This window comes from Triturus cristatus, chromosome 1_2, assembly GCF_964204655.1.
Source record: "Triturus cristatus chromosome 1_2, aTriCri1.1, whole genome shotgun sequence".
NCBI classification, from domain to species: domain Eukaryota; kingdom Metazoa; phylum Chordata; class Amphibia; order Caudata; family Salamandridae; genus Triturus; species Triturus cristatus.
This window is the reverse complement of record NC_140580.1, coordinates 1,162,124,372-1,162,151,290: the sequence shown is the minus strand read 5'-3', so window position 1 is coordinate 1,162,151,290 and position 26,919 is coordinate 1,162,124,372. Positions and strand designations below refer to the sequence as shown.

At 46.7% G+C, this 26,919-nt stretch overlaps 1 protein-coding gene across 1 annotated transcript in view; it reads left to right on the top strand.

The window, feature by feature from the left end:
• Positions 1–26,919, top strand: part of HMCN2 (hemicentin 2) — a 769,579-nt gene that overhangs the window by 636,094 nt on the left and 106,566 nt on the right. The window contains exons 56-65 of the mRNA XM_085613971.1: positions 1,819–2,006; positions 3,155–3,251; positions 3,359–3,520; positions 5,308–5,421; positions 6,500–6,684; positions 12,217–12,298; positions 12,820–12,951; positions 13,050–13,193; positions 19,140–19,299; positions 20,199–20,323. Coding sequence (XP_085470097.1) covers positions 1,819–2,006; positions 3,155–3,251; positions 3,359–3,520; positions 5,308–5,421; positions 6,500–6,684; positions 12,217–12,298; positions 12,820–12,951; positions 13,050–13,193; positions 19,140–19,299; positions 20,199–20,323 — 1,389 coding nt within the window. The remainder of the gene's footprint in view (positions 1–1,818; positions 2,007–3,154; positions 3,252–3,358; positions 3,521–5,307; positions 5,422–6,499; positions 6,685–12,216; positions 12,299–12,819; positions 12,952–13,049; positions 13,194–19,139; positions 19,300–20,198; positions 20,324–26,919) is intronic.

The following is a 26,919-nucleotide window of genomic DNA, read 5'->3' as shown; positions in this document are numbered from 1 at the left end:
TCTGAGTCTGTTGAGGATACAGGGACTGCCTAAAACTGGATTGTAGTGTTAGATGCAGGATGACACAAGGTTTACAGTAGTATACTCTTCACACACACCACCAGCCCTTAAAGTCCAAGAAGACTGGACCTGTTCTCCCTCTTGTATCCAGGACAATGATGGGGTCTCCAAGGGGCATATAGCTGACCTCCTGTTAAAGATACACAGACAGGATAAGCTATAAGAAGCTATTTCCTGTAACTGCCCAGCTGGCCAATGGCAGCTGCACGTGGACTGGACCCAGCTGTGGCCTCTGCCTGACAACCTGTGAGACTCTAAGCGTCATCCCTTATGTCCTGGGGCTTTATAAGTGTACCCCTGTGGTGGATTTGGACTTAAAAGATTACAATCAAAAGGCAAACGTTGGAGCAGGATGAACCTGGTTAAAAGAGGAAAGAGTATTTTTCTCATCGCTGTGCATATTTTCAACAAAAGGATTTTTCCTGGTGCCTGTAGGATTTTCTGCCATGAGGTGGAGAATCACCTCACTGAGTAAAGGGCACCATTGAGGGAGAGTGGATCTATGCCCAATGTAGATCACTGATGAGTTATCAAGCAAGAGTGGCTCTAGGCCAATGTAGATCACTGATGAGTCATCAAGCAAGAGTAGCTTTAGGCTGATGTACCTCACTGCTGAGTCATCAAGCAAGAATGGGTCCAGGCTCATGTAGATCACTGCTGAGTCATCAAGCAAGAGTGGGTCTAGGCCTAATGTAGATCACTGATGAGTCATCAAGCAAGAGTGGCTCTAGGCTGATGTAGCTCACTGATGAGTCATCAAGAAAGAGTGGCTCTAGGGTAATGTAGTTCACTGCTGAGTCATCAAGCAAGAGTGGCTCTAGGCTGATGTAAGTCACTGCTGAGTCATCAGGCAAGAATGGGTCCAGGCTAATGTGATCACTGCTGAGTCATCCAGCAAGAGTGGATCTAGGCCTAATGTAGATCACTGATGAGTCATCAGGAAAGAATGGGTCCAGGCTAATGTAGATCACTGCTGAGTCATAAAGCAAGAGTTGGTCTAGGCTAATGTAGATTACTGATAAGTCATCAGGCAAGAATGGGTCCAGGCTTATGTAGATCACTGCTGAGTCATCACGCAAGAGTGGTTCTAGGCTAATGTAGATCACTGATGAGTCATCAAGCAAGACTGGCTCTAGGCTGATGTACATCACTGCTGAATCATCAAGCAAGAGTGGGTCTAGGCCTAATGCTGGTCACTGCTGAGTCATCAAGGAATTCTTGATGGCTCTGTTACAAAATAGCAAATTTATCCCAAGGCAGATTCATGTATCATCTATGTATTTTATTATTATGTTTATATTGCTTGTATTGCACACAATACAGAACTAAATTGGTTCTGCGGGAGAGGAGATACTGAGATGTACGATAACACTTTTCCAAAATGGTCAGTTTCACAAGCTGACTGAAAAAGAGCGCAAACATGCTCTGTGAGTTGGAATTAGGAAGGAAGGTGGGACTTAGAAACTTTTATAACAACACAAAGGCAACTACACAAAAGAATTTTCACCTCTGGTGTCAGAAGCTCCGGGTACCAGGGGTTTTTACATTCAGACTGGTTGGTTTTGCCTTATTTCATGACCCGCGCTGTGATGAAAAGACCTTGCTCAGTGTCCAGTCTTCACCACACATGCTCAAAAGTTGCAGTAAATTGACTTTTGCCCCTGGAGCTAAAGGGGTTTTTGAGTGAAGTCACAGTGTTCTTATGGGGTCTTTGACCATCAATGACCGCGCTTTGTTGCCTCTCTTTTTTCTTTGCAGGTCCTCCATCGTTTCAGAGTGACGTGCACGAGGTGATAGAAGAGGTGGCCGTGATAGCCAATGGCACTGCTCTCCTGAAGTGTGAGGCTACTGGGACACCATCCCCCGAGATCTCTTGGCTCCGGAACAGTATACCCATCGTAGACACAGAAAGACACCATGTCCTGGAGGAGGGCCGACACCTTCAGGTATGTCTGTTTAATCGATTATAAATCTATCTTTACCTGGACGCTTTGGGAGAGGGATTGGCATTTGCACTCAGATGGCTGTGTACCCCCTTTCCAATGATGCCGCCCCCTCAGAACATCTCTTTATGGCAATAATGTGTCCTGTCTGAAGTTAAGCTTAAGACGTTGTAAACAGGCAGCCAATGTATAATCGTAGCCTTGGGGTGTCTATCTCACACACTTCCGCCTCCAATACACTTCTAGTGGCTGCGCCCCAATACAAGATGAGAGCACCTCTCTGGGCACTATTGCACAACATCAAAAAGCTTCCCTGATAGGCTCATGGCAAATACAACACACTGCCAACCCGGCACTCCCCCAATGGGGTAACGTCCTACCCACCTCAATAATGCACTTCTGCATCTCACAGTGGGATGAGAAGCACTCTATAAATGCTGCTATTACTGCTACTACTCCTGCTGCTACTTCCACCCTGTGCCCCTTCATGTGCCAGGAGAGTTCTCTTTCATTGTGACTTCCTGCCGCATCTTTGCACTTTGCAAAGAGAGTACCAGGCCCTCCAGGATGCATGCCTTTGTGTGTCCTCATGCATCCTGTGTGCATCCATGTGTCCATCACACACTCTTGTAAATCTTTGTATTCCAATGTCTGTCCTCGTATGGCCTTTGAACCTCTGGGTCAGTGTCATTTTAAATATTTTGAGGCCCACAGGCAAGACATATCTGTGGGGCCGTGCATGGAACACATTTGAATCACATTACCTATTTCCTGCTAATTCAAGCCTGCATGATGTCAAACGATACTAAAATATATTGTCGACATTAACACAGTCACACAAACACTGTTGAAATATGTTTGCTCGGGGCCCCAAAAATGCTTAAAATGACACAGAGTAGAGAGACAGAGTCAGAGGTAATGGTAGCCAGACAGGAAGAGAGGTTTAGACAGAAAAATAGGATAAACAAAAGTCACATAAGGAGAAAATGCACTTTCTGAGGGGGCCTTGAAAGGTGGCCAGTTACCCACTTTGCTTATGGCTTAAACTGTCTTTGTTCTGGGTCCCATGTCTGGTTCCTTTCACCTTGAGCTGGTTCGCTGACGAGTTCTGATCTGCCTCCCAGCAGCTGAACTGTGTTCCTTTTTCGTAGATCCTCGGCGTTGAGCTGGAGGACGCGGACACCTACGTATGTGTGGCAGAGAACGCAGCGGGGTCTGTAGAGAAGCTGTTCATGGTCACGGTGTCAGGTGAGTCTGTGGAAGCCTGAGTTGTGCACCTTCAGCTTTAATACATTGGAACAAAAAAGGATTTAAATAATGCTTTAAAAATGTAACATTTTATTATGGGGTTGCAGTTCCTCCAGAGATTCTAGGTGTGAATCCGGAGACTATCACAGGCATCCTGGGAATCACTGTTAACCTGAAGTGTGATGTGCGGTCACATCCGGTGCCGGAAATCACGTGGTACAAGGATGGGCATGTGCTGCTGTCCAGTGAGGAGGTGCTTATCCTGTCCGGTGCGTATGAGTCTCTTTGAATGGTTAATATACACGCACCGCCTGCGGCACAGCTTACAGAATGGCAAACACTCCCCCACACAGATGCACCCTCTCGGCCATTCTACCATACAACTACTCATCCAAACATATAAAAACTTGGGGTTAGATGTACTAAGAAACCGTTTTGCAATTAGGAAATCGCAAAAAAGCATGTACGAAAGTGTGTTGAACACTTTCTGCGATTCCCAGTGGGTCGCAAATGACCTACCTCATGAATATTACTAAGGTAGGTCGCAATTTGTGATTCATTAGGAATCGCAAAAACCACCGGGCTGATTGCCTGCTGAGGTCAGCAGACCACCATGTCTGTGATTGCTTTTAAATAAAGCAATCTTTTTTTCTGTAAAACAAAGAGAAAAATGAAAGGTTTTCTTTTCATGTTTTAAGAGCAGGCTGTGGTCCGTGGGACCACTGCCTGCTCTTAAAAACAGTTTCACATACAGTCACAAAGGGGAAGGTGTGCCTTGGGGACCCCTATGCAATTGCGAATGGGTTACCACCAATTTGAAACCGGCGGTAAATTGCAAATGTTTTGCGACTGCATTTTGGTCACAAAACATTCGTACATACCACTGCGATTCGGTATTAGGGAGGGACGCCCCAAACATGCCTCTTCCTAATACCGAATCACAAACCCATTGTGCTATTCGGTAAGAAAATCTGAATTGCAAAATGGATTTTGAACATCGTTAAAGGCTTTTTTGCGGTCGCAAATGGCCAAAGCTTTGTCCATGTTGCCCTAAATGTAAGAGGCACCAAGAATGCAATTTCCTTTCATCTTTTGGTACCATTTTATTATTAGGAACACATTTGTTGCACGTAAGTCACAAGACAATAATGCTATGTTATGTTCATCTCATTTTAACACCATTAAAATATTCAAAGTGATACAAATATAGTTATACCAGTATATGCATAATACATAGATGAATGTTTAGAAACCGCCAACACACCTTTGGCGACCCAGTCGCTTTTTTTAAGCCTTGAAACAGACAAACGGAGAGATCAGCACTAACATATATGTGACCTCTGACACTGTTTTAACGTAATTGTTAATGTCCTATAAGATTCCTCGCCTTATTGTACGCTTTTATCTTAAGAGGTTTTATTATGATGGAGTCATTTAGTTTTCAAACTTTTTTTGTAATATCCACATATCATGAGAATTTTTATATGATAAAGTGAGATTGTGAGTTTTGTGGATGATCTTTTAATTCATCTTCATTAGATGTATATTTTTGTCTCTACATAAATATCGGCTTGCGAATTTCAGGCACTGTCAATGCGCTACTGGTAGCCAGAATAAATCTACCATGCACTCGCTAGCCGTGCACATCCACCACCCACTCTTGCAAACATTCCCTCTCACTCATCTGTCGCATACCAGTGGACCTTGAGAAAGGTGTGCAGACTTCCTACCAGCATCATTCCACTTGTGCACTGTTGATGGTGGATAAGGGGTAGAACCAAGTTAGATGTAGCTGTCCAGTGGTGAGTTCAATACTGTTAGTGGGCCACAGAGATGGCCCCTCGCTTCACTCATTTCACACTGCACATTGGGTAAGCAAGGCCACAGACATGTCAGCTCCTGCTGGTACATCTGTTCACATCTGGGAAGGACCAGCACTCGTGCCAGACAGTCCATTTCTAGCCCAGGTATAGATGGTCAGGGCCTCTGAGGGACGTCAGAAACAGCTACACGAGCTGGGATCTGGAGTGAGCGCTAATGTCTTTGGTTCTTCCAGGTGGCCAAATCCTGCAGATCCCAGAGCTGAGACTCTCCAACGAAGGCACGTACAAGTGTGAGGCGAGCAACGCGGCAGGGACCGATGTGAAGCTGGTCCACCTGCAGGTGCTTGGTAAGTGGTGTGTTTGCGCTCGTGCAGGATGTTGACTCGCGGAGGTTTGATTGCGTGTTGGTAACATGTCTATCATGTCACACACCAACAGTCGATCCTCTATAAAGTTCTGAAGAAACTCTCCTTTTCTGCCAGAATATTGTCCATGACTTCATTCACAGATATCACATCCTCTGGTAGCACTTTCTGAATCGTGTGTCAGTCATTGATGTATGTATTTAAACTGCAATCTTATCCAGCATAGACCCTGCCCCAGAGGGCGTCTCAGTGCTCGACACGCAAAGGTACTAACAGTGGAGTTATGACCAACAAAGCTGCTAGTGGCAAGAAACACAGACTTAATGACCCAGGGAGAGAGCAAGTGGCCATTATGAAACAGGATATGCAGAGTGGGCGAGCACAGAGAAGGGTTTATGCCTGTGTATTGGATCGTGTGCATGTCACGAAGCACTCAGTTGTGAAACTGCGGAAAGCACCTCAGCATAAGTAAGTTATGCATGAACGTGGTCGATTTAGAATTTCCGGTCTTCAGGACTCAGGCTGCACAACTGTTCTGATTTGTAACGTGTTCTTGTTGATCTGTTGTAGTTATGGTAATAGTAGCTACAGAGCACGTGCAGCTCTGTTTCTGAGAGCCCTAAACAATCCAAGTGTCCTGATTTTTTATGTGTGCTTCGTTGTTCTCTCTTATTAAGTTAATGTTATGTGCAGTGCTCGTGTAACAGGCAGCTAGCTTAGCTGAAATTATCTTATTTGTATTTAACCATTGCCCTCCAAAAGACAAAATACTCTTCATCCCACAATCCACAGACTCCTTCAGTTTTTTTGCTTTGCCAAACCCAACAGCAAGAAAGTAGCATTCAGCTTCCTCTGAATCAGGCAACAGACGCCCCAGTGGTCTGAAAAGCTGATGGAAAGCACTGTTTAAATACACCAATGCTTTCAGGAGATGTTTCTGGTTAATAGAATGATCAGTCCTACAGTGCTGGATAAACGCCGCCTTCTGTTCTGGATCTGCGTTTTTCATGTTAGACTCATGAGCGTAGTCGCTGATGACTGCCTGTCTTGTTCCCTCAAGTTCCACCGCACATCGCGCGTCCACCCGGAGAGCGGCAGGAGGTGCTGGTCATCAGTCTTGGACAATCCATCGTCCTGCAATGCGAGTCCAATGCTGTGCCGGAGCCTTTAATAACCTGGTACAAGGATGGACACCAGTTACCAACCTCTACAAAGCAGCAAAGACTTGAGATTGAAAATGCCCAGGTAAGAGTTATCTATGTATCTATTCATACATGACATCTATGTAGCAGCAACTAATCCTAACCGGATAGCCAGCATCAATTTATCTAGAAAACTGCAGTTTAACTTCAAACATTTTAACCTAAGTGTAGAAACGTATCAGACAAGAACATAACCTCGTTCATTTCCAAAACACATTTTAGAACTTCATTAAAAAAGCAGTCAACAGTCAATGGCTGGAAGTGCATTAGAAGTGTGTTCTGAGTGTACACATGTAAGTAGTATTTTGAGTTGTTGCGCCCTGCCGACGGCAGCGGAGCGCTGTATAGGGTTCAAAGCAAAGATACAGCTGGTGTGTGAGCTGTTACTGCCTCATGAAGTTGTGTTCTCAAAACGAGGTGCGTCTTCAACTCTTACATAAATTGGAGCAGTGTTGGGGGGGTCCTGATGAAAAGGGGTTATTGCTCCAGATCCTGGGTGCATAGATGCACAAGGCCTGTTGCTTTTTTCATTTCTTGTTTTCACTTCTTTGCCTCCTGCCTCATGGTGTCCTAGCACTAGGTGTGCCAAGAGCCAACAGAAATGCTAGAGCTGGCTTTAAAAACAACTTCTTTCAGCATTTCTTATTTTTCAAATGGTAGTAGATTCAACATAAAACATGCACTATGTGACAGTGATTGTTGACATCATGACACACAAGTGATTGTCCTTTTGGACAGCATCGCGGTGCGTCGTTATGCGTCAGTGATTGATCTTTGTCAAGCAGGTGACATATCATTGCGTGGCAATGTTTGTGCTTTGTATACATTTAGTGGCGCATCATCAAAAAAAGGATGTGTGCTTGCAACAAGTGCTGCTGTGCGCACTTAAAACATTACAAGCTGTTTTTCTTCAAAGAAGGAATTTCAGTTTCAAGATGTCTCGTGATACTTCCTTGAACCCCACACGCTGCAGGACACAGACTCTCCCTAAACTGTTCTTTCTGCCTTCGGTTTTGACTGCTCTGGTGCTGCTGCTCACCAAGGTCCAGATTTCTCCACCAGAGGACTGGAGCACTAATGGTAAAGACACTGAGTACATCTGAGCATACCCTGCCAACTTATGGCGAACAAAGCAAAAACCAAAGGTGATGGATTTATGCAAATCAGTCTGACCCTGTGCCTCATGGGAACAGTCCAGCCCGAACTGCCAGGCCATGCCTTCCCTGGACCGGTAACAAGCTTCCTGGGACCGGTTTCTGGCATTTCAGCCGTCTTCAGCCAGGCTTGCTTGAATCCAGTGGCAAAGTGAGCAAGGGACTCGCGTCTGAGCATACCCTGCCAACTTATGGCTAACAAAGCGGTACAAAAGGGGGTGGTGATGGACGGAGCATCAGAACCAATCAAACACTCACACCCAGTCAACAGATCTGGGTTTGATCCATCACCGTTCTTTAGCCCACTCTGCCACCCCAGTTCAGATATGGCCATATGCAAATCAGTCTGACCCTGTGCCTCATGGGAACAGTCCAGCCCGAACTGCCAAGCCATGCCTTCCCTGGACCGGAAACAAGCTTCCTAGGACCAGTTTCTGGCATTTCAGCCGTCTTCAGCCAGGCTTGCTTGAATCCAGTGGCAAAGTGAGCAAGGGACTCACGTCTGAGCATACCCTGCCAACTTATGGCGAACAAAGCAAAAACCAAAGGAAATGATGGACGGAGTGTTGAACATTGCAAGCACTCACCCCCACTCAACTGATCTGGGTTTAATCCATTACCTTTGGTTTTTGCTTTGTTCGCCATAAGTTGGCAGGGTATGCCCAGACATGGGTCCCTTGCTCACTTTGCCACTGGATTCAAGCTAGCCTGGCTGATGACAGCTGAAATGCCAGAAACCGGTCCCAGGAAGCTTGTTTCCGGTCCAGGGAAGACATGGCTTGGCAGTTTGGGCTGGACTGTTCCCATGAGGCACAGGGTCAGACTGATTTGCATATGGCCATGTCTGAACTGGGGTGGCAGAGTGGGCTAAAGAACGGTGATGGATCAAACCCAGATCTGTTGACTGGGTGTGAGTGTTTGATTGGTTCTGATGCTCCGTCTATCACCACCCCCTTTTGTACCGCTTTGTTCGCCATAAGTTGGCAGGGTATGCTCAGAAGTGAGTCCCTTGCTCACTTTGCCACTGGATTCAAGCAAGCCTGGCTGAAGACGGCTGAAATGCCAGAAACCGGTCCCAGGAAGCTTGTTTCCGGTCCAGGGAAGACATGGCTTGGCAGTTCGGGCTGGACTGTTCCCATGAGGCACAGGGTCAGACTGATTTGCATATGGCCATGTCTGAACTGGGGTGGCAGAGTGGGCTAAAGAACGGTGGTGGATTAAACCCAGATCAGTTGACTGGGGGTGAGTGCTTGCAATGTTCAACACTCCTCCATTTCCTTTGGTTTTGCTTTGCGATAGAGCAGGACAGCGCCACGTTGTCGTTATGATGTCACTTTGGTGTATTATGCTGTGATAGAGCAGGACAGCGCCACGTTGTCGTTATGATGTCACTTTGGTGTATTATGCTGTGATAGAGCAGGACAGCGCCACATTGTCGTTATGCAGGTGGATGAGCAAGAGCATCACTTTCTCACAGAGACCTTTTCAAAGTCTGAGCACACTATACCGTCCCCACCCACTCTAAAAACATAAGGTGCTCTACAGATGGTTTCAAAGACCCTCTGATGACCACAGTGGTCATTCCAAGTGTTTGGAACAAGCTCAGTTCTGCATTGCAAGACCCTTTATTCATTCATGGGCAAGTCCAAACGGACCCTCTTTTTGTACACGGTGCAGGTAAGAAGGCTCTCATGCGGGGTAGAGGTGACACTCCCCCACCAGACAAGCAGAATAAGAAAATTGCCATGGCAGGAAAATGTGTCGCGTTAGGGACTGCTGCATAGTGGCAGTACGAAAGTGGGTTTCTGTTGCAGTAACCCTTCTACTTTTTGCCAGACTACTGATGCACTTTTTTTTGGTGTGCACTGGGTCCCTGCCAATCAGGTTCCCAGGGCCTGTGTTCTTTCCCCAAAACGAAACCAATTGGCATCTCTGGCCACAGGTCAGCCCCTGGTAAATGGTACCACAGGTACCCAGGTGACTGTGACCAGAGAAGGTCTCTAAGGGCTGCAGCACTTATTGTGCCACCCTTAGCTGCCCTGTACCTTTACACACACACACTGCCTTTGCAGGCTCCGTGTTTTGGTGCAGAACAAAGTGAAGAGTCGAAATGGCACACATTCCTGGGTGCCATGCCCACAAACCACTGCCCTGGCACAGATCAGTTACCCCTCTAGCTGGGTGCCCTATTCCAGTGGTGAGTGTACAGGTGCATGAGCCCTGTACCCCTACAGTACCCAGGTCCATTCCTGGGCCCTGTAAGTGCAGTGCTGCCATTAAGAGTATATGGTGCTTGGAGCTTGTCATGCTTTTGGGCCCCTAGGGTAGGAGCCTACGCTCCCTGTGCCCGGAAACAAAGCCTTCTGTGGCAGGGGAGCTTCAAAGGCCTGGCAGCCTTTGTAATGCGACCCCAGCCTCTCCTGCTATCAGGAGCAGGCCCCCTTCCTGTCTCCCCTCCCTTTCGGAGGGAAGACGGGCGGGAAAAACAAGCCAGCCCAGGAGGTGTGCCCACCTTTGCCAACTCCACCCCTCAGGTAGGGGAGGCGAGTTGAAGTCCACACTTCAGTGCCCGCCATCTTGCAGATGGCAGGCACTCCCCAATCAGGACTAGGGATTGTGCTCACCCCCCACGTGGAGTGAGCACACCAAGGGTGTAGTCACCCTAAGGTCAGTAGCCCATTGGCTACTGACCTCAAGACCCCTAAAATGCCCCTAAATACAGTATTTAGGGGGCAGCCCTGAACCAAGAAGGCAGATCCAGCCTGCCTACAAGAAGAAAAGAAGAAGGAGGACGAAGAGCCGTGCAGAGCTCACAAGAGGACGACGCCCACTGACTTGGCCCCAGCCCTACAGGCCAGTCTCCCCTCGAACCTGCTACTGTGAAATCCCGGCGTGTCCAGCAGCCAGTAACCTCACAAACCCCGGAGGACCTGCCTGCCTTCACTTCCCAGACTGTTTCTCCTGTGAACGCAGGACGTGTTTAAACTGCAGCTTCTGGTGCCAGCCAGAGACCGCGATTCCAGCCCACTCTGCACCCGCCGAACCCGGCCCAAGCTCGACTGGCAAACACCACGAGGAGGTCCCCCCGGCGATCCTGATCCGAAATCCAGCGAGCCCTGACCTGCCTCAAGCCTCCAGACGACGCCTGCAGCCTCAATTCAGAGGACCCCCCTACTGCGACCAGAGCGGGTAAGAAAATCCGATGTCAAAAGGCACCCCTGCACCTGATGCCCCACGGCCTTGTGTGCCCAAACGAACGGTGCCTAACCAACCCACGACATCCCAACTTAACCCTCGAAGTGGTGGTCGCACCCAGAAGATCCTCGTCCCCGAGCCGGCAGTGTTTCTTTGTCCTGGAGGTTCTCCATTGAAAACAACAGGGCACCCGACCTCAAAACAGCACCCTGCACCCGGCCGCCCTAGTGCCGCTGAGGGTGCACCTTTGGTGCTACTTTGGTCCCCAACTTGCCCTGAACTTAACCCTAGGAGCTTTGCTCCCACAACCCAGTGGCCTGCTTGCCAGCAGCCACCAACCGGAGGCCCCCTATACCCCAGTAACAAAAACGATTTCTTTCTACTGTTTACAGGAAATGCACCAGGGTTGAATCTAGGATCCAACCCTGAGTAAGAAAATCATTCGTAAAGTAACTAAAATTGCATTTACTTAAAAAGTCCCATTGAGCTCAATGTTATGATTGTGCTAGAATTGTGTTGCCAATTGCAACAACTGTTACTATTGCATTCAAAAGTCTATTGCCTATTGAAAGTATTTAACTAAAGCATCTCATTCTGAGAAAGTATATTTTGATACCTATTGTTGGTTCTAAAATAAAACAACCATATATTTTTATATACAAACCATTGGCCTAGAGTTCAGTTCTTGAGTGTGTGAGACCATTTGCTGACTGAGTGTGTACAACAAATGCTTTACACTGTCCTCTGATACTGCCTTACTGCTCGACCAAGCTACCACTTTAGAGAGTAAGGTTATATCTAACTTTATCCTCTGCCAAACCTCTCATAAGGGAACCCCTGGACTCTTTACACGGTGTACCCCCATTTTAATTTAGCATATACAGAGCCAGCTTCCTACACTGAAGCAACGGCATGCTCTTTGTACGGTTCAGTCTGAGTGGTGCTGCTGTTTGTGACACTATTATTGGTTGAACACCCATTTTCTGACTTGCCTGAGTGATATAGCTGTTTAAAAAGAAGCAGCAGGCTCACTTTAGGGCCTCTGAGTGTTGTTACTGCTCATTACAATGAAGCGAGTGCATGCATATTTTTATGCCTATGTGAACTGCAGTCTGCTCAGAAGTGAGGACTTGTGCATTCTGGGCCAGCCTGAGCTCTGAGGCTGTTTTCATTCACACATCTGTCCCCAAACAACCTCCTATCTGACCCTGTTTCTCCTTCCTCAGGTTTCTGACTCTGGGATATATGTCTGCAAAGTGACCAATGTTGCTGGGGAGGCAGAGCGGACATTTTCACTCAGCGTCCAAGGTAAGTGCTGGAAACCAGAGAACAGGTTGCCCATGGAACACAGATGTTCCTGGGAGATGATGGACAAGAAAGGACAGGAGGAGGGAGACAGATCATCCAAGCAGCGCCAATCAGAATAGCATCTGTGTTTGCCAGGGTACAGTGTCACTCAGGCATCACCCTTCAGCACACTGCATGTGTCCAGGATCCTCACAAGCCTTGAGATTCGGCCCCTAATGCTCCACTAATCCCTTATTTAAAGAGTCAAATGCACCAGATGCACTTGTTGTAAGACGTTCCACCCTTTGTTTGTTGTTTTCGCCCCTTGTATACCTGAACATCACTCCCCGTTGCTGCGAGTGCGCACATGGGAAAGGGTGATCCTTGTTTGGAGGTTGTGTGGTGAGACAGATTGACACTAGGTTGCCGTCCTTCTCCAGATCAACTGATTCCATGGAGATGTTCAGCTTTGGTTTGGTTCACATCAAGGGATGTCTAGCACAGGCAGTTGTTCACCAATATTTACTTGCTCTGCCCTACAGTTCCTCCAGTCTTCGAGGACACGACTCTGGAAACAGTCAGACAGACAGCTGGCCACCCCATCACTCTCTCATGCCAGGCAGCAGGAAATCCCCCACCCACCCTCACCTGGCTAAAGGATGGGTCTGCTCTAGGTGAGTTAAATCCAGGGGTGCAGTAGGGTGCCCTGGGGTCTACATGCTGTTCCCTCACCTCAGTGAAACCCATGCATGTTCTTTCTCTCCCCATACAGAGAGCCGTCCGGAGCGGGGCGTTGCTGTCAGGGGAGCCCTTGTGCAGATCAACCGCCTGCAGCCCGCCCATGGCGGACGGTACACGTGCATCGCACACAACGCACAGGGCCAAGCTCGGAAGGAGTTCCTCCTGGAAGTTCAAGGTGTGTCTTCTTCAGAGAAACGTCCTGTTTCTTTTCATGGAGAGAAAGGTTTGAGTGATCAGAGCAGAAGAGCGAGGTGTGACTCAGCATGGGTGCAGTGGCACCAGGACTGTGGACCCCCATCTCTCTGCAGTTGGAGGTCCAGCCCTGGAGGCTTCTTGAACTCAATGGGTCATCGCTAGGATACGGTGTCACAGAGCGTCTCAGTATGAGCTCCCCCTCTCAGACCTGACCCCAACAATAGCTTTGCTGCTCCTTGGTGATGTAACCTGCAACTTTCTGTCCCTTCTATGCACATGCTCACTAAACTGAATTAGTTCCCAATCAGTACCAATGGATAACCCTGTTAGCAGTATCCATGCAAAGACCAAGGGTTGATGGTAGCTGTTTTCAAAACATAGAAACAACACTTTGAGGAGGTCCATACAGATCTAGGGGGTGGAATATTAGTGAAGCGCACTGTGGCTGCCTGTGTGATATCCACACACTGAGGGCTTGGAGCCTTTGGGGGTCATCAACGTTTGTCAGACAGGGTACTGGCAGAACAACCTGTCTGTCAAACTGAGGACCCGCCCGCTCTATCTAGAGTTGGGCAAATTGTCAGTTTTGCAGCGTGAATCTTTCTGGATTCACTATGCTGTGCATTATTCCGCGATCTGGTGGTTGGGTCCGGATTCGTAGTCTTTCTTTTGTTTTTTTGGGGGGTTTTTTTTGTAGCCCAGGTGGGCGTCGACGTCCCACCATTTGGTGCACCTCTCGTGACGTCGTCGTGCTTCCTGCGGAAGTCCCACCTTTGGGGCGCCATCTTCAGATTCTTTTTTCCGCCGTTGGGTCTGGATCGTCATCGAGAAGCTCCAGAGTTTTAGACGAAGGAAGAAGGAAAATACACGAGTTTCATCGAAGGAGAATTTACAGAAGACTACAGAGAGAAAGGTATTACAGCCGGGACGACGAAGAAGGAGGGGATCCTCTAAATTCTTCGACGCCTATAGGAAAATGCGCACTCAGAGGCTCTGAGCGCAATGGACAAGACACCATTTAAGTTCTGCCCTAACTGCCACCACAAGTACGCGCAGAAGGACCAACATCCGGTCCACGAGTGGGAGCTCAATGGACAGGAAACGCAGATGCTATTCCAAAGTTGGGGAACACCGACAATAGACCTGTTTGCAACATGCCTGAATGCAAAATGCCAAAACTTCGCATCCACACAGCCAGAACAGCAATCGCAAAGGAATGCCCTATGGATAAGTTGGTCAAAGACATTTGCCTACGCTTTTCCACCGATACCGCTGCCACCACTGGCCCCGGTGACAAACTTTGCACTCATTCCCTGATGGACACGGAGCCATCACTGGCCCCACTGACGTAAACTTTACACACAGGCCCCGATGGACATGGAGCCACCACTGGCTCCACTGACGTAAACTTTACACAAAGGGCTCGATGGACATGGAGCCACCGCTGGCCCTGCTGAAGTAAACTTTACACACAGGCCCCGATGGACACGGAGCCACCACTGGCCACAATGATATAAACTTCACACACAGGTCCCGATGGACACGGAGCCTCCACTGGCCCCACTGGCGTAAACTTTACACACAGGCCCCCGATGGACACGGAGCCACCACTGGCCACAATGATATAAACTTCACACACAGGTCCCGATGGACACGGAGCCACCACTGGCCCCACTGGCGTAAACTTTACACACAGGCCCCAATGGACACGGAGCCACCACTGGCCCCAGTGACAAATTTTACACACAGGCCCCGATGGACATGGAGCCACCACTGGCCACACTGATATAAACTTCACACACAGGCCCGATGGAAACGGAGCCGCTAAGTAAGTGCCACAGACCATTCACTCAGTTTAGATTGAACACTCTTATGTATTTTCTTTCTGTTTTGGAGTACTATAAAAGTCTGACTGTCCTGAAAAGTAAAAACAAGCATTGGCAAAGCAATAGGTTTCGTCTATGAGAACTATTTCCTTTCTCAATGTTTTTTAGACATGCTGTACAACATAGCTGCTGCCTGGCTTCTACAAAAACTTTTTTAAAAGGCGTAATGACGTGGCCACTGTGCCACTTTGTAGGCATGCAAATGCATTTAACACGCATGTGCAAACCTAAATAATACATGGGAAGTTGTTTTTTTTCTGCCCTGGCCCGAGATGGCTCAGTAAATTTAAAAAAAAAGTTTTGTGAGTGTGCTTTATTGAAACTTTTTGCGAAAGTGCTTTTAAAAACAGATGAGCAGGTTACAGGAGGGTGGTGACTAATATGGCGGGTAGAGGGAGAAGAAACACGAGGAAGAGAACACTGGTGCAAAGGGAAAAATTCACAGGTGAAAGGGAGAAAATAAAGTGGTTGGGGAAGCACACATGTATGAGAGAGCAACATGAGTGGGGGGAGAAGTACATGGGCGAGCAAGAGCAACATGGCGAGAGAAAAGCACAGGGGGGTAAAAGCTAGAAAACACATGCACTCTCATGAAGTGTCTAAACAAAAAGAAAAAAGTTGCTGCCTAAATGTGAGCAGAGCTCCAAGGAAGGAAGAAACAGAAGACTGACGACCTGGGACGTGAACAGCCATCGAATAAGAAGCAGGCCAATGAGGGTGACAGTACAGCTAACCAGTGGGAACCAATTGGCTGGCTGCAATCCCCTGTCTGTTCTTGATAAGCCCACAATATGTCTTGCGCTGTCTGATAAGCCCACAATATGTCTTGCGCTGTCTGATTAGCCCACAATATGTATTGCGCTGTCTGATAAGCCCACAATATGTCTTGCGCTGTTTGATAAACCCACAATATGTCTTGCGCTGTCTGATAAGCCCACAATATGTCTTGCGCTACAATATGCCTTGCGCTGTCTGATTAGCCCACAATATGCCTTGCGCTGTCTGATTAGCCCACTGTATGTCTTGCGCTGTCTGATAAGCCCACAATATGTCTTGCGCTGTTTGATAAACCCACAATATGTCTTGCGCTGTTTGATAAGCCCACAATATGTCTTGCGCTGTCTGATTAGCCCACAATATGTCTTGCGCTGTCTGATAAACCCACAATATGTCTTGCGCTGTCTGATAAGCCCACAATATGTCTTGCGCTGTCTGATAAGCCCACAATATGTCTTGCGCTACAATATGCCTTGCTCTGTCTGATTAGCCCACAATGTGTTGCGCTGTCTGATAAGCCCACAATGTCTTGCGCTGTCTGATAAGCCCACAATATGTCTTGCGCTGTCTGATAAGCTCACAATATGTCTTGCGCTGTCTGATAAGCCCACAATATGTCTTGCGCTGTCTGATAAGCCCACAATATGTCTTGCGCTGTCTGATTAGCCCACAATATGTCTTGCGCTGTCTAATAAGCCTACAATATGTCTTGCGCTTACTGATAAGCCCACAATATGCCTTGCGCTGTCTGATAAGCCCACAATGTGTCTTGCGCTGTCTGATAAGCCCACAATGTGTCTTGCGCTGTCTGATAAGCCCACAATATGCCTTGCGCTGTCTGATAAACCCACAATATGTCTTGCGCTGTCTGATAAACCCACAATATGTCTTGCGCTGTCTGATAAGCCCACAATATGTCTTGCGCTGTCTGATAAGCTCACAATATGTCTTGCGCTGTCTAATAAGCCTACAATATGTCTTGCGCTTTCTGATAAGCCCACAATATGCCTTGCGCTGTCTGATAAGCCCACAATGTGTCTTGCGCTGTCTGATAAGCCCACAATGTGTCTTGCGCTGTCTGATAAGCCCACAATATGCCTTGCGCTGTCTGATAAACCCACAATATGTCTTGCGCTGTCTGATAAACCCACAATATGTCTTGCGCTGTCTGATAAGCCCACAATATGTCTTGCGCTGTCTGATAAGCCCTCAATATGCCTTGCGCTGTCTGATAAGCCCACAATATGTCTTGCGCTGTCTGATAAGCTCACAATATGTCTTGCGCTGTCTAATAAGCCTACAATATGTCTTGCGCTTTCTGATAAGCCCACAATATGCCTTGCACTGTCTGATAAGCTCACAATATGTCTTGCGCTGTCTAATAAGCCTACAATATGTCTTGCGCTGTCTGATAAGCCCTCAATATGCCTTGCGCTGTCTGATAAGCCCACAATGTGTCTTGCGCTGTCTGATAAGCCCACAATGTGTCTTGCGCTGTCTGATAAGCCCACAATATGCCTTGCGCTGTCTTATAAACCCACAATATGTCTTGCGCTGTCTGATAAACCCACAATATGTCTTGCGCTGTCTGATAAGCCCACAATATGTCTTGCGCTGTCTGATAAGCCCTCAATATGCCTTGCGCTGTCTGATAAGCCCACAATATGTCTTGCGCTGTCTGATAAGCTCACAATATGTCTTGCGCTGTCTAATAAGCCTACAATATGTCTTGCGCTTTCTGATAAGCCCACAATATGCCTTGCGCTGTCTGATAAGCCCACAATGTGTCTTGCGCTGTCTGATAAGCCCACAATGTGTCTTGCGCTGTCTGATAAGCCCACAATATGCCTTGCGCTGTCTGATAAGCCCACAATATGCCTTGCGCTGTCTGATAAGCCCACAATATGCCTTGCGCTGTCTGATAAGCCCACAATGTGTCTTGCGCTGTCTGATAAGCCCACAATATGTCTTGCGCTGTCTGATAAGCCCACAATATGTCTTGCGCTGTCTGATAAGCCCACAATATGTCTTGCGCTGTCTGATTAGCCCACAATATGTCTTGCGCTCTCTAATAAGCCTACAATATGCCTTGCGCTTTCTGATAAGCCCACAATATGCCTTGCGCTGTCTGATAAGCCCTCAATATGCCTTGCGCTGTCTGATCAGTTTGATCTAATCAGGACTCCTCACATCCTGGGAGAAAAGTGCCATGATGCCAGGGTCGTTAGTATTTTGTTTTATACAAAACAAACTCCTGCCTTGGGAGCTTGTTTTTGGCAAACGAACGGTTTGCTGAGCAGTCACATAAAACATTCATGCTGCTGACGACCTTATAGTGCCTTCAGAGGCGCGGCCGTGGTGGCGTGTCTGGAGATCTCTGCACGTGGCAGCTGGTAATCTGCCAGGGTGGCAGAGTTTATGACCTGTGCCTCCTACTGTACGACCAGTAACCCCCCAAATCTGTAAACAAGCCCCTTTGTCTGTCAGTCGATCCACACTTTGTACCTACTGTAAGCCCGAAATGACACACAAAGGTCGTGCATCTGTTTTTATTACTGACAAATCTCTATTCAGGGAGATATTCATGTCCACATATCATAATAACAAACTTAAAATGCCCCAAGCGTGTTAGACCTTAGGTACAGGTAAAGGAAGGAAAAAGAGACTGGCAATATATAAAGGATGTAAATGCTTAAACCGGCTCACATCAGCACCGTAGGATCCGAACCCCGCGCGAGCTGGCAGGGAGGGTTACACGCGACCTGGCTCTGTCCCATTCGCATCAATTCGATGGAAAGCCTGGAGGCTGCAGAGATGTGCACGGAAGCAGCAGGCCTTGGGAGGCAGAGGCTGGTGGGCAGAGGAGGAGAGCGCCACACAGAGATCAGTGCGGACAGGGCAGCGCCAAGGAGAAATGTCGCCAAACATAGTGCCTCTCTTGAAAGACTGAAAATCACAGCACAGGATGAGGGTGGCCAGCTTGAGCGTGCTTCAGAGAGAGGGCATAGAGTGTGAACCAGACACAGTTTCAAAGAGCTTGCAGCACTGGGTGTCCACTGTGTTCGTGTGGGTGTAAATTCACAAAGTATTTATTATTAAACTAACCTTTTTTTAAGTGATAGTTTTGAAAAATATATTGGCTTACTTAATAATCTGCTATTTTTGTCACTTTTTGCCTATCTTCTTTCTGTCTGAATTATTCTTTCATTGATCCTGTTTAATAGATCATACTACCTCTGGTAACGTACCTGGTTCCCTTTCAGTGGCGCCCAGAATCCTCGACGCTGGGGTCCCCAGTGAGCGCAGTGCCACAGAGAGGCAGGAAGTGACGCTGGAGTGCGCGGCCGAAGGGACTCCGGAACCAGAAATCACATGGTTGAAGGATGGCAGGGTGCTAGACCTGCCCTCTGACCCTCACACCAGGTATGAGTCCTGCTGTGTATTGTAGCAACTGACCATGGCCTGAGGGGGGCATATGTGTCCAGATCTACAGCCTCAAAGAGGGGGTGCTGGGCTGATGGGAAAAGCGAGGAGCTGGAATCAGCTCACTGCATACTAGGGAAACAACTTCAGCGGCAAGATGTCCAGGTGCTGACCCTGCTCTTCCGTCATGGATGGTCAGCTCGGCCATGGTCATGTCTGTAGCGCGGGTGGTGGTTTCCCTACTTTTCTTCAGGGAAATATAATTGTTGGTTCCAATATGTAATATTCTTTACACATAGTCAAAAAGCTACTTTACTGCGATGGAATGATCTCAAATCTGCTTCCTTGCGGTGACCCACGCTCACAACTTGCTGAAAGTTTTCTCTGCATGCTACTTACATGTGCCAGGGGTGCTTGCGCGGTCCATGCTCAGCTCAATGTTGATGGTTCACGCATGAGGCATGCAGCCATGTCCAAGTGTGCAGTGGGTCCTGAGCAGAACTGGACTTCTGATTGGACAATGATGGTCTGGAGTCATTGTCAGGTGTAGAGATGGGCCATCAGCAAGATAGACAAGTGTGATCGCGCAGATAGGGGTCTCATGCCTGCTTCCTTCCGTGGGTAAATGCGTGACCGTGGGCAAACTACTTTACCTTCTTGTGTCCCAGTCCCTTTTAATGCCTAAAGTGTGTGTGTGTGGCAGCAGTATCACCACCAGTGCCAGCACTGTACTACACTGGATGCTTCTACACACACGTCACGGAGTCGCAACAGCCTCAGATGGAGAACAGACTCCGCTGGATGGAAGTGGAGCCCCCGGGAGTGAGGGTACACTAAGGTAGAGGGCTGTATGATAGCATACCTCTGGTATACTCATATCTCACCATGTTTCTATGCAGTCTTTCTCCTGATGGAAGATCCCTGGTTCTGATGGCGCCCCAGGCCTCTGACGCAGGGACGTACACGTGCCGCGCTCGGAACATCGCTGGTGAAGACACCAAAGTGTTTCTGCTGAACGTTCATGGTAGGTGGCATGAAGACCACCAGTGGGGCTGGTGGTAGTAGCACTTTGAGTGGGATGAAAAAGGTGGGGACCTTTAAAAGGGGTGTGGTCAAATAAGCTTACTTACAGTGCTTTAAATGGGAGAGAATGAGTGCAGGTGGGCATTAAAATGAGCTAGAGGTGGGCGGGCTATGGGCGGGGCTATGGGAAACACATAATCATACTTAATGGCTTCTATACCAGTTGCAGCAGATATCAAAACACAACAGAAATGCATTTACGTAAACAAAATAGGTTAAATCATTACACAAAATGGCAAACAGGATATGTTAACATGTCCTTGTTTTGTAATATTGCAACTTCTTAATGTCATGCCGGTATTTGTTGTTTGGCACAATGCAATATATTCTCAAGCGTGCACACACACAGAAACAAACAAGCAGCGTACACAAAAGCCTTCCACCGTGCATTGGAGCCTATGCTGCACAGTCAGCAGCGGCTGAGCTCAGGACGACAGAAGCGCCTTGGCTGTCAGCGACAGCTTCTTCTCGGACAGCCTAGTGCTCACCAGCACTATAAGCCAATGAGCCTCCCAGTAGCGAAGTGCCGGTACTAACAGTGATAAAAATAAGAAGTGCCGGTACTCAGTACCTGTGAGTATCGTCCCATTTAAAGCACTGTCTCTGCCCTTTTCACTACGGTCAGGTTCTTCCTGCCTCTTGCTGGTTCAGTGTCTTTACATCCATATCTCCTCTCCGTTCTCTATTCGCCTCTCGTTTCTACCCAGCCTCTAACCTTCTCTCCATGGTTCTGCCCCTCTTACTCCCACCTCTCGCTTACTCTCTCCACAAGTCTCTTACATTTTGTCACTATTTTTTTCCCCGCTTGCGTCCTCTCCTCCACTCCATGATGTACCCATATCCGGCATTTGCCACCTGGCCAGTATTTTCTTGTGCTATATTTCGTTATTTGTGTTGATATAGCACGCTTACTGTTGAGGCCTATATTTTTAAATAAAGGCTCGCAAAAAAAAAACATTGCTAAATCAGGATTGATATTTTTTCCAGTAAATAAAAGCATAAATCAATCAATCACTTCAAAAGTATTTGCAAGCTGCGAAAGTGTGTGCCTGTGCGCATGCACACGCGCCGTCGCAGCCCTGTAAATCCTGCAAGGCCACGTTTTAAACTAAATTTCAGGCTAAAAGTTATTTAATTTCTCTTGATCAGAGTGCTTACCGGCATTTAAAGAGGTAATTTAATTGAAATCACATGTGGTTCATCAATAGTTAAACCAGTTACTTCACGAAATAAAGCAGATTTTTTAACTTTACACACATTTATATTAAAACACCATTTCTAAGCACCCATTTCAGAATTGAACTAATATATGGTATTTTTATCGGAAATAGTGGCAATCCTAACTTCTGCTGTCACCACACTTTTATACATTCACCCCCCTTCCTTCTATGTTTATCTCGTTTCCCCCCAACCAGATCCATTGCCAGTTGTCATTCCTGAGGTGCTGAGCATTCCCTGCTCTTCATTGCTCTTTGGGCGAACAGAGCAAACACAAGATGATGGATGCAGCGCTGAAACAATTTACACACTCACCCCCAGTCACAGATCTGGGTTAAATCCATCATCATTCTTTAGCTCAATTCACCACCGCAGTGCAGACCCAGCCATATGCAAATCAGTCTGACCCGTGTCTGGGCATACCCTGCCAACTTAGAGCGAACAAAGCACACACAAGGAGATGATGGACGGAGTGCTGAAACTTTTCAGACACTCACCCCCAGTCACAGATCTGGGTTGAATGCATCATTGTTCTTTAGCTCACTTTGTTACCCCAGTTGAGGCACAGCTATATGCAAATCAGTCTTGACCCTGTGCCTCATGGAAACAGTCCAGCCTGATATGCCAAGCCATTTCTTCCCTGGACTGGAAACAAGCATCCTGGGACCGGTTTCGGGTTAACAGCCCTTATCAGCCAGGCTATCTTGAATCCAGTGGCAAAGTGTGCAAGGGACCCACGTCTGGGCATACCCTGCCAACTTAGGGCGAACAAAGCAAACACAAGGAGATGATAGATGGAGAGCTGAAACTTTTCAGACACTCACCCCCAGTCACAGATCTGGGTTGAATCTATCATTTTTCTTTAGCTCACTTCGCCACCCCAGTTGAGGCACAGCTATATGCAAATCAGTCTTGACCCTGTGCCTCATGGGAACAGTCCAGCCCGAACTGCCAAGCCATGTCTTCCCTGGACCGGAAACAAGCATCCTGGGACCGGTTTCGTGCTAACAGCTCTTCAGCCAGGCTAGCTTGAATCCAGTGGCAAAGTGAGCAAGGGACCCACGTGTTGGCATACACTGCCAACTGAGGGCGAACAAAGCAAACACAAGGAGATGATGGACGGAGCTCTGAAACTTTGCAGATACTTATCCCCAGTCACAGATCTGGGTTGAATCCATCATCGTTCTTTAGCTCACTTCGCCACCCCAGTTCAGACACAGCTATATGCAAATCAGTCTTGACCCTGTGCCGCATGGGAACAGTCCAGCCCGAACTGCCAAGCCAGGTCTTCCCTGAACCAGAAACAAGCATCCTGGGACCGGTTTTTGGGTAACACCCTTCATGAGCCAGGCTAGCTTGAATCCAGTGGTAAAGTGAGCAAAGGACCCACGTCTGGGCATACCCTGCCAACTTAGGGCAAACAAAGCAAACACAAAGAGATGATGGACAGAGCGCTGAAACTTTTCAGACACTTTTTTCTTTTTGCATTTATTGCTCTTTGGAGAGGGCTGACTTTAGACCCAGGGAGCCCTCGTTGTTACCATGTAAAGGCAGCCAATAATGTCGGAGGGGCACACAAAGGGAAGCAGCTCCTGTGCTGAAAAAACACGAAACAAATCCCAGCTTTGGCGAGGGTGTAGGTTTGTGTTGCACCGCCACTCGCTTTAGTATGGCCAGTTCAATGCCCAAAATGGGACCGGATTACTGACCCACCGCTCCAGCCCATTTCACACACCTGAGGTTAAAGAAACAGGGGTAACCCTATAACCCAAGGAACCTGGGCCACATCAACATAATATAAACAATGGTTCCATAGGGAAAAAAATAATTTCGTTAACAATAAATCAAATCTCACAGCATATACTAATCAATTGATTAATCAATATCAATAAAGGATATACAATTTAAATACAGAAATGTATTGTTTATATTCAAATTAAGTATCTATTCTTTCAAGGATAAGAATAATCACAAAAAGAAGAAAGGCTGTATATACAATAATTTGAGAAAACGACGCAGTGACAAAGTGAATAAGGTGATTTAGTGCAATAAGTGACAATGTGAATAGTTACAATATATACACGTATTTACTAAGTAAAGCAAAATATATACGAAAAATGTTATTTTGAATGTCCTTAGTTTCCTTATAGATATACAGTGCTCCTTGCAAGACACATATCCTATATTTTAACTAACAAGGAGATCTGATTGATAAAGGACTAGAAAGCCGTCGACGTTTCGACCCTACACCGAGCACTAGTTATAAATAGTCGTATCGGGTCTTCTTCGGGACACAGGAAATGTATATCAGCCTAAGATGTAGGTGATTTAGCAGGTGTACCCAATAATGTTACACTGGCATCTTGTATATCTCCAATCAATGAGAAACAGGCACATGAAAAATCTGGCTGAAATGGAGACCTCTTGGATATGATGAATTAATTCTTCTTTTTTTCTTTCTTGTTTAATTGACAAAACTTTTTCTTATTTTCTGACTTCAACGTTAAGGCTTTGTATACGAAGTTTCACAAATAGCCACAGCCACCAGGACATTAATTCCGTGATGGTATTCAATGGCTTCCATCCATCGGGAGGTGTTCATATTATTTAAAACGGCACACATTTCACACACCTGACAGAGCGGGGGTTGGGAGGGCTAAAGTACTTTCAGCTGAATGGTCGTTAAATGCCTAATCAGCAGTGCCCAGATCCCGTCCTGTTAATCACAAGCCCTCTGCAGCACCTGCAGGGTGGGGAATTCAAATGGGCGCTGCTAATCCAGCAGCCTCTCTGCAAGAGGCTGCTCAGTGTGATTGCGAGCTCTGGAAGCAGAGCAGCATCTGTCCTGCTTTGGAGGAGATACCTAGTCCGAGCCTACCGTGCCATCAATCAGGGTACCGGTACTCTCCCTGACTAAAGTAAAAAGTGCCGGTACTGACGGCTGGAAAACTTGGAAGTGCCGGTACTCAGTACCGGTGAGTACCAGCCCATTTAAAGCACTGCTTATATAAGAATCCGTTACAGTACATGCAGTCTTTGTAATAAGCATGTGAACTAGAATCCTGTACTTGGCACCCCTGACCTGCATTCGGGTGACTCTTTCTCCGATTTCTGCTAATCACTCAAATACATCACACAACAACGAACACACAGACACTGTGAGAAAGACGCACGACCTTGGGCCTCCCCTGGGAGTTTTACTCACAAACCTGCTCGAATTGGGGTCGGTCGACCAGCTGTGTGTGGATCCGTCGCACTTTTTTATGTCCAATCGACTTTACGCCAGTCGACATGGAACGCCCTTATCTAATTGATTCAACTGTTGAATTTGGGTGGCGTGCAGTGTTGGTCTAACACCTTACCTTACCATAACGTGGATTTATTCAACAAGGTCACAGCGGCCGGAGCCTACTATGACGTCTTTGGACTCGATTTATTTTGTATGGTTCTGTTATATTTAGCAGTTTTTTAAATTTGAGTAATTTGGTGTTGCGTAATTACGCAGAATTTCAGCAAAATTATGTAACATAGAGATCAATCATTTTGCACTATATTTAGTACAAAATGCGCCTTTGCATCAATTTTTGACACCTGGATGTAATTTGCGCTAAAAAAAATTGCAAAAAAGCTGTTGCATTCTGCTGTTCCTGTGTGTTTGCTGTAATTTAAACCGTGAATGGCGTGTTCACTGTAAAATTGTAAGGTGAACGGACCATAATTATGTTGAGTGGCGTAATGGTGTAATTTGAGGTATTTTAAATAACAACGTAACACAAAATATTTCACATTGCAAAAATTACTGTGGCATAATTTACATTTTGCCCAGGCTTAGTTACTTTCTCAAGAAGAATTTTCATCCCTATCATGATACGATAAATGGGAACACGCGTGCTGCTAATGCTTTCAGCAGTCTTTGCTATACCTCGTTTTATGTCCATACAGGCTGTAGGAAAATAGATTATTATGTGTGTGGTTGTGAGACTTTACCGTGTAATACTGGCACATTATCAGGTCCAGTTAAGTTTCTCTAATAAATCCCTCTGCTCACTCCTGAGTGTCTGTGCCACAGAGCACTCCGGCTTAATCCAAGGGACAAGTCTAACGCATTTAGAAGTATCAACACAGTTTATAAGCAAGAAACACAACACAATAAAAATCCAACATCAATTTAGAAAAATAGAGTGTATTTATATCTTAAAAAAGGCACCAAATTGGCATAAATCTATTGAATTTTTAAAAGTAAGTAAATCACTGTAGTTTTTAGGTCGAGCATTCAAGCCCTCTTGTATATACTTTAGTATATACCTATATGTGTATGTACTTTGTGGGCTCTGGATATCAGCCCTAGGACTTGTCTGCTTCCGTCTAGGGACTTCTTTTTCTGTTCAACTGCTTCTATTTATCTGTCATGATAGAAAACGACCAGTAGAGGTCAGTAAAATACCAGAATAGCTTTTTGCTTGTTCAACTGCCTCTATTTAATTGTCTTGATAGAAAACGACGATTATAGGTCAGTAAAATACCAGAACTGCTTTCTGCTGAGGAACTTTATTTTTTTTTAATTTTTCTGGCAACTGTCTCTATTTGACTTTCTTGATAGAAAATGACCAGCAGAGGGCAGTAAAATACCAGAATCACTCAAGCATTCTCCAGGTTCCAGTCCATAGAATTTGGCTTCCACGAGCACCCGTAGACAATAATATTTTTTGTCAAATCTTGTATTTTCAGTGATATGACCACTGAAGGCCCTGATTTTCTATTAGAAACAGCTCTTTGGACTATACCATTTGCAGCTGAAAGGCAATATTTCTCTCCATGTGTTTCTATACCTGGCGTGTCACGCAGCTTGGTGCCTACTTTCCCTCCATGTTAAAGAACAGTAGATGTTTCAGCACCCAGGCTAATGCGCTGCATAGCTAAATACATATAAGGTCCCAAAGGCGAGGCCGATTGCATTGCAAATGCTTTTTGATGTACTGTTTTGAGCACAATGAAGTGAAAGTTCTCTGCCCTTGGCTATCAGAAACCTTCCTACAGATATTGACTCATTACATACAGTATGAAAAGGTGTCCACATTAACCCTGGATGTGGGTTTGATCTAAATATGCAACACTAGAAAATGTTTATAGTTTCCTGTCAATGTGTTACCATGGTTCCTTGATAGATGCCAGAGATTACCATGGACCCCATCCCTGAAAACGATGTTGTCACTGTGGAAGAGGGAAGGCCTGGGGTGATAGGACAGGCCTCCAACCTGTCAGGGTGACTGTGGAGCGTGTCTCTGGAGCTGTGAGTAGAAGGTTCTCAGGGCAGTCACA